The following is a 12,488-nucleotide window of genomic DNA, read 5'->3' as shown; positions in this document are numbered from 1 at the left end:
CAGAGATGACGGGATGGGGAACAGGAAGTAGTGAAACTGTGATGCCACTGGACTAAAGAAATTCTTGAACAAAGGGTAAATCAAGTGTTCAGAAAACAAGGCACGTTAGCACATGCCCACAGCCAAGAGGATGAGGTGGGTAGATCACCAGCTTTTGTTACATAGTGAGACCATGTCTTAAAAAGAGAGCAAGCCCAGCAGCCCGAGCCCTTAATCTCAGACTCTAAAACAGAGTGTGAGGATCCAGGAGATCAGAAACTCAAGATCATTCATAGCTATAGAGTGAGTTTAGGGCGTGCCTGGGCTACCAACTGTCTCAACAACACAAGAAAGGGCTTGGGGTGTAGCTTACAACAGAGTACTTGCTAGCACGCATGAGATCCTGGGTACAATCCCCAATACTTGGTGTAGGGAAAGAGTTTAAAATCTGCCTGAGGACTGGAGAAATGACTTATTGGTTGAGAGCACTGTCTGCTCTTCCGGAGAACTTGGGTTGAATTCCCAGCACCCACATGGCAGCTTGCAGCTGTCTGTGACTCCAGTTCCTGGGGATCTGACACCTTCACACCAGTTCACATAAAATAAAGTTTTTTTTTTTTTTTTTAAAAAAACCTTTCTGAACTCTTGCAGCCTTTCCACCTTGACTACCTGCTGTTCTCTGTCCTCTGCAGTGCTGTGCTGTGGCTTTCATCGAGAAGTTAGATGCCCAGTCTCTGAATTTAAGTCAGGAAGATTTTGACCGATACATGTCCGGCCAGACCTCCCCGAGGAAGCAGGAGCCCGAGAGCTGGTCCCCCGAAGCCTGCTTAGGCGTGAAGCAAATGTATAAGAACTTGGACCTCCTATCTCAGCTGAATGAACGGCAGGAAAGGATCATGAATGAAGCCAAGAAGCTTGAAAAAGACTTAATCGACTGGACAGATGGAATTGCCAAGGAAGTTCAGGACATTGTTGAGAAATACCCACTTGAGATCAAGCCTCCAAACCAACCCTTAGCAGCCATTGACTCTGAGAATGTGGAGAATGACAAGCTCCCTCCCCCACTGCAGCCTCAGGTGTACGCAGGGTGATGTCTTGCTCATGGCCATGTTTAGTTGGGGCTGATTTCAGAGAGCTGCTGTGTTCCACTGTTCAGGTCCGGAATACAAGTTAACTGCTTAAAACATCAAAGTATTTTTAAGGTACAGTTTTAGGGATTGTTTTGTTTATTTTTTTTTCCTAGCAGGGGAAGTTAGTAAATAATAATGCACTATTTATTTGAGTTGGTGAAGTAGGTTTGTATGAATTCTGTTTCAATCTTTTATGTCCTTTCTGATTTTCCCATGGGCTTCCTCTGTGGTAGACACTGTTATTGGTTTTGGGCAAATACTGCCTTTTAAAGGATAAACAGATTCTACAAAGTCTACGTTGAAATGAATTTAATGTTCCCACACTCTCCCAGTGTGAAGTAATTTTATAATTGTAAAGATAGAAGATATATTAATAAGTAAATATGTAAAATTGTAAATATGTAAAAAATAGGACTTGGGGAGGGATGGTGTCTGCGTGCATGACATTTCACATGCTGATTTTTTTAGGTGAAAATGAAATATATTGAATATTTGCCTTTAGCACAATTTTATTTGTTTTTGTCCTACTGAAAATAATCTAAATATTTTGTGCTTTCACATTTAACAGTACATTAGCACTAACTGCCCTAACTCTGAGGTCCTCTCAGGTACACATTAGGAAGTGTGACACCAACTTTTAGGTCACATGAAGTATTGTTTTGGAATCTTGGGGAGGTGGCTCAGTAAGCACTTTCCACACCGGTGTGAGGACCTGAATTCAGTGTCCAGCACACATGTCAGCAGCTCAGCATGGTGACATATACCTGCGATGGCACTGCTGGGAGGCGGTGACAGGCGGGTTCCTAGAACTTGCTGACTAGCAAGCTTTGCCTCATCTACCCATCAAGTTCCAGGTCCCAGTGAGAGACGCTGTCTAAACAACAGATCTAGACAGATGGCTCCTGAGAAATGACACCCAAGGTTGACCTCTGGCCTCCACATGCCCACATATGTGCCTGTGTACCTGTACACACATAATGTACCACACACACATAAACATATCTCATACAGAGTTGCTAGCTAGTACGGTTGACTTTGAACTGTGCTTGTAGCATCCTCCCCCTTAATCATCCACAAACTTCTCCACTTGCTGTGGTGGTTGTTGCTTTTTTTTGTTGTTTTTGTTCTTTGTTTTTTTTTTTGTTTTTGTTTTTGTTTTTTTTGTTTCTTGAGACAGGCTGTTGCTATGTAACCCAGGCTGGCCTCAAACTTCTGATCACCCTACCTCAACCTCCCATTGTTGGGATTTATGTACGAACCACCACATAGCTCATTCAGACACATCATCACTGAGTTGTGCGATGCAAAGACTTAGTCTTGGATGGAAGTTGGAATGAACTGTCAACAGGTAGTAGGCAACAGGTGAAGTAAACCTTTCAGAATTCCCACCTCAGAACTGACAGTAGTGGCCTGAGAATTCTGTTGTTGTGCACAGTGTGGGATATGTGAGTACCATTCCTGCTTTCTGTGCCCAGTAGATGCCAGCAGCACCCCACGTTTGTGGGCTAATGGTCTCCATTCTTGTGGTGACACATGCTTATAATCCTGGTACTCGGGAGGTGGAGGCAGGAGGATAGGAGTTCAGGCCATCCTTATACACACAGTGAGATCCCGTCTCAAAGAAAGAAAGAAAAAATAAACTTGACTCTGGGCATTATTAAATGTCTCCTGGGGGACAGAGCTAGCCCCTGCTAAGTAAGAATCACCAGTCTCTTGTAAGCAAGGAGGTTATGCTCCTGCTAGTTAGTTAATAGGCTATAACCAAAGAATATTGCATTGATTAGATAGTATCATGCTACTTGATGTCTCCCTCAGAGAGGCCCTTCAGTGGGGAACCTTCTCTAATCCTGTGGAACTTTTTACAACCTGGTTATACCATGGATGGATGACTCTTCTACGTGGTTATTATCAGCACCCTTGTGGAATTAGGAATTCCTCAGGACACCATTCTTGAACAGTGTCATGGCATTCAAGCAGCTGAGAAAGGCTTTCTTCCTTTCTCAACATATTTTCCTAAATGTTTACTACAAACATGTAGTATAATAATTTTGGAATAAAAGTAGGACAAGTATATAACTTTTAAAATACTTGTTTTTAATTATGTGTATGTCTGTGTGTGTGCATGTTCGTGTGAATGCAGCTACCTGTGGAGGACAGAAGAGGGCATCAGATCCGCTGGACCTAGGGGTACAGGCGGAGTTGGTAGTGAGCCACCTGGTAGTTGCTGAGACTCAAATTCAGATTCTCTGCAAGAATAGTATATGCTGTTAACTGTTAAGCCATCTCTCCAGCATGAATATAAAACTTTAATGCTTTATTTAAGCTGGTATTAAATATACCAAATTTGACACATCGACTGTCACTAAAGACATAGAGCAGCTGAGTCAGCTGTCCCCAGGTTCAACCACAAGGCAGTGAATTACACTCAGTGCCCCTGAAAGGGTTGAGGAAATGGCTCAGTAGGTGAAATGCTAGCTTTGCAAGCACGAGACCCTGTTTTTAATCCCCGGAACCCATGTTAAAAAACCTGGCTTGTTGGTGCATCCTTGTAATCTCAGCCCCGAGGAAGTGGAGACAGGAGGATCCTTGCACTCCTTGGCTAGCCATCCGACTCTCCTTGGGGAGTTCCAAGCCGATGAGAGATACTGTATTTTCAAAAAGCAAAGTCGGCAGCATTTGTCCAGGGGAACTAAATTAAAGGCTGATCTGGCTTCCACATACACATACAACCAGTCTCTCGCAGTGACGTGAGTCCAGGAGATTTCAGTGACTCGCTTTCATTTTCTCTATTTTCTCTCCTTTCTAGGTGCTAATTCAGGTCTACATAGTCTTAAAATTCCTGGAAACATCTAGTTATTTTAGTTGTACATTGGTAAATAGAGTAATATCAAAGCTGGTGGGATAAAAACAGATTCCAAGTTCAGTTTGATCCCCAGCACTGTATAAACAAACAGAAAAATAGTTTGGAGTCAGCCTTGACTACATTAGGAGCCCACAGCCAACCTAGGCTACATAACAGCTTGTATCAAAAAAAAAAAAAAAAAAAAAAAGTACCTGTCAGCCTCCCACAAAAGCTGACGGCTGCGTTTCTTGCAGGTTGTTCACTGAATATCTGTGGGTATGTCATGTTGGTCCAGTGCTGGAGATAATGTCTCATGCCTCAGGTAGAGGCTTATGTTTCTCCTCAGTCAGCATCAGGACGGCGGCCAGAGATTGTTTTCTAAACAAGAAAGTGTGGTATTTATGTATTGTGAATGTGATTTAATCAAGTGTTGGGAAAGATGTCCATATCAATAAAAGTTTATGATCCATCCTTCTTCCAGGTAGATTGCTGTTTGGCTCCTCACTGCAGGAATACACGTAATTACTAATATTTTTAGTTCTGTAATAAATGTGGGGAGGTTTCAAAAGCAGTGGTTGACAGCTGTGTTGTTTTTGTTTCTATGACAGAAGACCCAACATCACAGCTCACTGGAGGGCAGTTTACCTTGGCTCCTGGTTTCAGTCTTGGTCTGTTGTAACAAGAACACACAGTGAGGCTCCTAACATGGCGGCCGACCAGGAAGCAGCAGCTGGAATGCTAAGTGCTGACCCACTCCACTAGGGGAACCCCCCAACACTAAGAGGCTCCATAGTCTCTTAAACCATCAGCATGGGCTGGGGAACAAGTGGCCACACATCAGTCTGTGGGGACATTTCACATGGCTGTTTTTTCCCCCTCACAACTCTCCAGGCACCAAAGACTTCCTGTCCTCTCCACGTGGCTAGGACTAGTAGAACACTTTCAGGGCTCTAGATGGGCCTCCTGGAGAGGTGGGCTGGATACTGTCCGAGGCTTTCTCGGACCAGCACCCCCCAAATCTGACATGGAGACTTATTACTAGTTACAAATGCTCAGCCTTAGTTTAAGCTTCTTCCACTAGCTCTTATACCTTCTAGTAACCTGTTCTCTTCACCTATTTTGTCTTGGGCTTTTACCTTTCTTTCAGTCTGTATGTCCCAATTTCCTGCTTCTTCTGTCTGGGTGACTGGTGGCTGCCTGGCCCCAGGCATTGCCCTCCTCTCTCCATTCTCTCTCAAGCCTAGATTCCTCCTCCTACGAATTTATTCTCTCTGCCCACCAGCCCCGCCTCTGTCTCTACTGTCCACCTAGTGGGCGATCAGCTTTTTATTAGACCAGTCAGGTGCCTTAGGCAAGGCGAAACAGCAACACGTCTTTACATAGATAAACAAATGCATCATAAACAAAAGCCACACACCTTTACAGGGTTAAACAGTTATTCTGCAATGTAAATTTAATACATCTTAACAAATATGCTATTCCACAACTCCATAATAGCAGTTAGGGTTACAACTTCAGAAAAGGGGGTGAAGAAGACAGGAGGTGAGATTGGAGTAGGCAATTTAGGACAGAAAAGATCCCAAAGAAAAGTTTGCTCCAAGTCAGGCCAAGTCTCAGCTGAGCTGGCAGCTGTGTGCCCTCTGATATGAGTGTGTGTGTGTGTGTGTGTGTGTGTTTATGTGTGTGTGTGTCAGGACACGTCTCAGCTGAGCTGGATGCTGTGTCCTCTGTACTGTGTGTATGTGTTTGCACGTGCACACCTCCCTGATCAGCTGTATGCAATAACCCTGCCTCCCTGTTTGACTATATCATAAACACATGGCGCTTCCAGGTTACTGCAGTTTTTCCACTAGGAGGCCCAACTTCCTGTGCCTGTGTCCATCTGTTTGTCAAAGTACTTGAAGCACGATTAATAAAATCTCAGAGAAATTGGGATTCATCCTCAAGATCATAAAAGCAAAGCAGCCAGCCACTGGCTCTAACTTCTATGTCAGTCTGAAATGGCAATCTTGCCTCCAAGGATCTCAGAATGAAACTGTGGCTGAGAGCTGTTTCCTCCCGTTTTATAATCCTCTCTAGGGCTGGGACTAAAAGCAGGCACCGCCCAGTGTCTGTGGCAACTAGTGTGGCTACTGGGATTAAAGGTGTGTGTTACCACTGCCTGGTCTGTTAGACTGACCAGTGGGCCTGTCCTACTCTATTAAAATAAAACTAGCGGGGTGATGGAGGCACACGCCTTTAATCCCAGCACTCGGGAGGCAGAGGCAGGTGGATCTCTGTGAGTTCGAGACCAGCCTGGTCTACAGAGCTAGTTCCAGGACAGGCTCCAAAGCCACAGAGAAACCCTGTCTCGAAAAACAAACAAACAAACAAACAAAAAAAACACAAAATAACTAAAATGCCACTTCACTTCCCATTGTCTAAAATAAAGGCTAAAGCTAATATAAGAAAAATTATATGCAATACGTACAATAACTAAATGCAATTTATAGAGGCAATAAACACATCAACAATATCTAGTCCATTTGCATTTGACAATTTCAGAAATTTCAGAGAAAATACTCCACATCTATCCTATCTTGGTGAGTCCAAAATTTTGTACCTAGTTTACTTTCTACCACAACTTGCATTGCCATCCGAAACTGTTTTTGATATCTCTCATCCTTTTATGTTTCTTTAGTGAATCTCTTTGTGTCTCGTAAACAAGGGAGACTATAACTATCACTATCTAGTCTTCAACTCCCTCAGAGGCCCAAGGTGGAAATATTAACTGAATAAGCAGGAAGTGCAAGCAAGCAACTTCCAAAACATGTGAGTGATGACAGAAACAGCTGGCTGCCTGGACAGTCACCCAAAGTTCCTCTGCAACGTTGGGGCATCCATCTTCAGCCTATAGGCCTAGCATATCTGACAGACTTTTCTGTGAAGCAGGATATTTTGTGTCCTGCTTGTTCGATTAGGACAGCTTGCTGTATGCCATCAACGCAGGGGCATCTTCTTACCCAGTGGCTTACTTTTGCCACAAAGAAAGAAAACTCCATGTGGAGTTTCTTCGGTGCCCATTATCTTCTCTGAGGTAGATTGGTGCTGCCAGGAGTAGACGTATCTCATTGTCATAAAAAAAAATTACCTATGTTATACAAACATCTTAAATGCCATATTCTGTAGATCTGTGTTTGAAGATGACCTGTCTATCGAAAATATATCTTTGTCTGCCCTTGAAAACATACCTAATGTGACTACAAGTTCAATTATACTAGGTGACTAACTACTAACCTGCATTTCCTTATTATCTTAAACCCTTGGTAATAATGTCAGGGACCAGCCTGAGATAAACCATTTCTCATACCCAGTGCAGAGTTGTGAATAAATGAGGCACACAATTCACACGACAGTATCGGGAGGGAGTTTCAGGGATCATTCAAATCCTGAAAATCTATAATCCTGAAATCACCCGCATTTGTTTTCCAAACAGCTTTTTTTTTTTTTTAAAGGAAACCATCCTCTGGTCTCTTTTTTTTTTAATTAATTAATTTATTTATTTAGTATACAATGTGTGTATGTGTGCAGGCCAGAAGAGGGCACCAGATCTCATTCCAGCTGGTTGTGAGCCACCATGTGGTTGCTGGGAATTGAACTCAGGACCTTTGGAAGAGCAGGCAATGCTCTCAACCACTGAGCCATCTCTCCAGCCCCCCCAAACAGCTTTTATATCAAGGTGAAGTGAGGGGGGCAGGTAACACAATTCCTTAGCATTAATTCCCAGGTAGCAGGGGAGTGACTTAAGTCATGTCCTGCCCATGCCTGTTTTGTCACATGGACTTAAAACACCTCTTCCCCAGGCGACCTCCTAATTTACAAGAGAAGGAGCAGAACAATGTTAGCATTATCATAACCTGACCACTTGGTAGGGTGGTGTCAGGATGTCTTACTGTCAAAAGGCCAGGCGACCACCTCCTCTGTGGCAGGTGCAAATTGCACCTTGTAGGTCGCTCAGAATTCTATGACTGCCAGACATAGTGGAATATGGGCCTTTATAATTCGGCCTCCACACTTCCCTCTTTTTTATTAATTTTAACAAACCTGTGCTTCTGCAACAGGACAGATGATCGTGTCTGTCTTAGGCAAAACTCCTTCATTTACTCAGATTTACCCACTTTTGGAACAGGCATTCTAATTATGCGAGTTCCTGTCTTGGGTATCTGGGGAGAAGAAGCTTCAAACCTGTCTCTGACTGCTGACCTCTGTGAACAAAAGAGATTGAGGGAGAGAAATACCTTTGGGCTCTGTGTGTCAGAGCCATACTTTCTTGTCTGGAGAGATCATGTTTTAAGGATAGTCGTGTTCCTAAAGACTATAGTCTCCTATTTAAAGGAGAGGAGGTCACCTGAGTCTAAAGTATTCCTTCAGGTGGTCTAGAGCACCTCTTAACAATTTTATACTGTATCAAAATCTAGTCTCTTAACACATGCATTAAATCCAAACATTTACAGGGCATGTCAAACTATTCTCAACATCTTATAAGCAGTTCCAAACATTACCAGGTCAATACCATAATTCTAAAATGGGAATTAACAATAAATTCACAATTTAATATATCACAGCTTTCTGAAATCCATTCTAATTAAAAGGCAAGAAAAGTTTTTTTTTCTGATGGGTGAGAGTCCAATGGCATTGCTGCTATCAAATACCAGTTCCAGTCTCTGAGCAGCCATTATACCCTTAGACTGCCCCTTCGTATGTGAAGAGGGTTTCAGTCACTCCTTATTTAGAGTGTTTCTCTCCCTGAGGGGAAAGTTTAGGTCTTAGTTCTCAGGTCCAATAATCACAATCAGTTCTGTGTCCCAAAGATGAAAACAGTCAAATGTTCAGCCTGCATTTCTAGTCCTCCTCCAATGCCAACAGGATTCAGACTGCAGAAAACTACAGTCATGGCGGTCATCATAGCAGGACCTCTGTCACATGTGGGTCCCTAATGTCTGGAAGCAGCTCAATGTCCCTCAGTGCAGAATGGCATCGGCAGGTCCCATGGGCTTTCTCTCCACAGTAACAGTTCTTGTTCTTATTTCCACGGACTTATTCTACCTGCAGGACCACATGTGGTTTTGATACGATTAATAGGAAGCTTATTCTAGAAAATAAGAGAGTTTTTGATTGTTTTCTTTCCTAAAACCTCCTCAGAAAAGTTTAACTCAGCAGACTCCTTGGATTCTTTCAAAGCCCTGTGCTACTGGAGGCTGCTCCCTACCCAGCGGAAAGCAGTAAGCCACTTACTTCTATTTGACATATCTTTTACTTAAATTCTGAAGTCAAGGCATTTTTAAAATATATAGGTTGGATTAATTGAGTAGCATTTATAAACCAATTGCCTTTTAACAGCTGTTGCTCCTCCCTCAGCCGTCTTACTAATTCAAAGGCAACACAATAAAATATACTATCCAGATTCTCTGTGTGTTTTCCATCTTTCCATGGAAGCTGTATCCATCCAAAGTCATTCTCAGGAATGTCTAGGGGATGCAAACATCACCATCCTATATGTTGACCCACTGCTGTCTGAAGGTAGAGAGCAGCCTCTTTACCCTCAGACACAGGGCTTTGAGAGGAATCCAAAGGAGTTTGCTAAATTAATCTTTTCTATCTAAGGGGGTTTTAAGAAAGAAAACACTCATACACTCTCTTATTGACTTCCTTCCTTCCTTCTTCTTCTTTTTTTTTTCCCCCTAGAATAAGCTTTCTATTAAATGAATCTAAACCACAAGGGATCCCACAGGTAGAACAAGTCCCTGGACACAAGAACAAGATATCTTTTCCACCTGAAGCAGTTCTTTCAGAGAAACAGTTAAAATCCTTTCCAGGTGGACTGCGATCCCAGGAGGCTGTCGCAGGCACAGTGCCTGGGACTGGCACTCAGAGGATGCTGAGGGAGGCACCCATTCTGCTCCCTACCCCTGGCGCAGTCCTGGGCCGGCCCTGCTCCGCGGGTGTCACCGGCGGTAGCGGTAGCGCTTGAAGTGGAACCACAGCTGGAAGATGCCATTGGCGAACTGGCAGCGGAAGCCATGGTGCTGCGAGTAGTCCCACTCGCCACTGACGATCTTGAAGGCGATGTCCTCGTAGGGCGGCCCACCTTGGAAGCGCAGGATGGCGAAGTCGCGGTTGTCCGCGCAGGCCTCCAGGAAGTACTCTGGCGTGGCTTGCTTGCAGATGAGGTCGGGGTAGAAGATGTTGAACTTGTAGCCCTGCACGATCTTGGGCGGCGGGTTGTCGAAGTCGTAGTGCGTCTGGTTGTACTTGTTCCACTCGAAGCCTGTGTGCAAGCGGTTGAAGAAGCGCGGCTTGCGCGGCCGGTACTTTTCTGCCCACAGGTAGGCGCGCGCGCCCAGCGGCATCTCCACGCTGAACTGCGCCTCATCCTGCCCCATGCCCTCTCTCGCGCGCTGCAAGAACAGCATGTCCTCGGCACTGTCGCTTGCATCGCCTGTGGCCTGGAGCTGCTGGCGCGAATGCTGCAGGCGTTGCAGGTCCTCCTGCGGCTCCAGCACGTGTGCGTCCAGCGGCAGCTCGTGTGCCATGAGCAGCCGCGGGCTGTAGAGGCCTGCATCGTAGTAGTCTGCCAGGCTCTCCTGGATCGGGTCCTCCTCCATCAGCACCGCCTCGCTCTCCATGTCCTTCTTCGCTTCCCCATTCCCAGGTACTGGAGCCCCCTTGGCTTCTGCGGGGTCCGCCGAGGGTCCAGGCCCGTGGATGGCCTTGGGTTCGGACTTGAGGATGGAGCACAGTGTCTTTCTTTCCACCCCCTGCTCCTGTTTCAGCTTGAGCATCTTTTGCCTCAGAACGTCCTGGTGGCGCTCACGGAGCCTGGCCCTGGCCATGCGCACACGCAGCTGCTGCAGCACGCTCTCCCAGTAGGCCATGTCCAGGTTGGGGCCACCTGCACGAATCTTGCCCTGGATGCCCTGGAAGATGACCTGCAGCTGATTGTATGTCTTCCCCTTGAACACCGCCTGCACATCGGAGCTGACCGAGGCATTGATACCCTCGCGGCGCTCCCCTTGGCCCTTGCCTGAGGCCTCCAGCTTGCAGAGCTTGGAGATCTCATCCTCCGTGATGCTTGTCATGTCCCGCCAGAAGTCCACGTTCTTACCTTGCTCCAGGTCCATGTACACCCGGATGTCCTCCAGCAGGTCTTCCATGTCCGCCACCGTGAGGCCAATGAGGAAGGTGTAGGGCTCATGCACCTCCACGGCCAGGTCGTCATCGTCCTCTGCCCTGATGTACTGGGCCAGCAGGTCGATGGGCTTAGCCCGCCTGGCTCGGATGCGGATCTTGGAACGCAGCTTGGCTTGCTGCAGGTGGAAGTTGTCCTCCTGCTCCTCCCAGGTCTTGAAGTGCTCGGCATCTTTCTCCCTCTGCAGCAGCTCCAGCTCCTGCTCCAGCATGGCCTTCGCATGCTCGTGCTCCAGCCGCAGCTGTTTCACCTTTTGGAGCTCCAGCCGGTTGCTCTCCTGGATCCTCTTGTTGCGTTCCTTCAGCGCTTTCTCGTCCAGGTGGCTGATGCCCTTCTTCTCCAGTGCCTTGTGCCAGATGAAGGTGCTCAGTAGATTGCTGTCTCCAAAGGGGTTGTCGGCGTTGGTGTAGCCCACATAGTCCTCACCCCAGCCCATCCTCTCTCGCTTCTTGTTCTCCTTAGCTTCCTTCTTGGCTAGTCGCCTTGCACGCTTCTCCTCTGGCGTCTCGAAGGCCTTGAGCAGCTCTTTTTGCTGCCTCTGCTTCTCACAGGGCCGCAGCCGCTGCTGCAGGTTCCCTGGCTGGCTCGGGTCCAGGTCAGCTGTCCCAGGGCTCGGAGAGCTTCTAGGGGATTCAGAACTAGATGCCCATGACCCTGGGGACCTCGAGCGCCTGCCACTCTGCGCGGCCCAGGAGCTGCGTGCCCGCTCCTCACCGGAGTCAGACTCTGAGGACTGGTCCTGTGAGTGCCACCGGGGTGGTCGAGGGCTCCTGCTTCGCCTCCCAGACCTTTGCAGCAGGTCTCCCTCTAAATCTGACCTGCGCCCCCGGCTGTGCCGCCTGTCTTTATGCCTCCCCTCGGACTCCTGATGCCACTTCCTGCTCTGTCCATGGCTCTGGCTGTGGCTCTGGTTCTGCCTTCGCTGTCTCCGACCCCTGCTCTCTGTGGACCTTGAGCGTGAGCGAGTGTTGCGACCCATTTAGCAGATGGCTACCTTCTTTATTTTCTACTCCTTTGTGTTCTTTCTAGCTTCTTTCTTTGTTCTTTCTATCCTATACTTTTCCCCCGCGAGTTTATAGACCCCAAGGTAGCACAATTAATAAAAAAAAACGCATACAGTTATTGGAGTTCAAACTGATGATCAGAAAAACAAAGCAGCCAAATCACTAGAGAGTTCTTAACTCTCCCAAGGCTCAGACAAAGGGGCTAGCTTTGCTGTCCTTGGAGTGACTGCAGACTGCTAGGGTCTCCACCAAACCTGGGACTGCGGGGAGACAGTCCCGAACTGCGGCCTTATATAGAGTCCTCT

General features: G+C 46.5%; 2 protein-coding genes across 5 annotated transcripts in view; one reads left to right on the top strand and one right to left on the bottom strand.

Annotated features, from left to right (window-relative positions):
* Rabgef1 (RAB guanine nucleotide exchange factor 1) overlaps window positions 1-3,194 on the top strand; it is a 58,458-nt gene extending 55,264 nt beyond the window's left edge. For all 4 annotated transcript variants that reach the window (XM_050146413.1, XM_050146411.1, XM_050146412.1 and 1 more), the window contains exon 9: window positions 672-3,194. In XM_050146413.1, the coding sequence (XP_050002370.1) occupies window positions 672-1,070 (399 nt within the window). In that variant the 3' untranslated portion in view covers window positions 1,071-3,194. The remainder of the gene's footprint in view (window positions 1-671) is intronic.
* A 6,741-nt stretch (window positions 3,195-9,935) lies between these two features.
* LOC126504354 (cactin-like) lies at window positions 9,936-12,267 on the bottom strand. The gene has a single exon (XM_050146651.1). The coding sequence runs from the start codon at window positions 12,156-12,158 to the stop codon at window positions 9,936-9,938; it is 2,223 nt and encodes a 740-aa protein (XP_050002608.1). The 5' UTR covers window positions 12,159-12,267.
* Window positions 12,268-12,488: the final 221 nt, after the last annotated feature.

This window comes from Alexandromys fortis, unplaced genomic scaffold, assembly GCF_014885135.2.
Source record: "Alexandromys fortis isolate MF-2015 unplaced genomic scaffold, M_Fortis_MF-2015_v1.1 scaffold_56, whole genome shotgun sequence".
NCBI lineage: Eukaryota > Metazoa > Chordata > Mammalia > Rodentia > Cricetidae > Alexandromys > Alexandromys fortis.
The sequence above is the reverse complement of the archived record's forward strand: the minus strand, read 5'-3'. Positions and strand labels throughout refer to the sequence as shown.

What these genes read in the sequence shown, in the direction of transcription:
- LOC126504354 (XM_050146651.1), bottom strand. Translation starts at nt 12,158, where the DNA reads ATGGGTCGCAACACTCGCTCACGCTCAAGGTCCACAGAGAGCAGGGGT.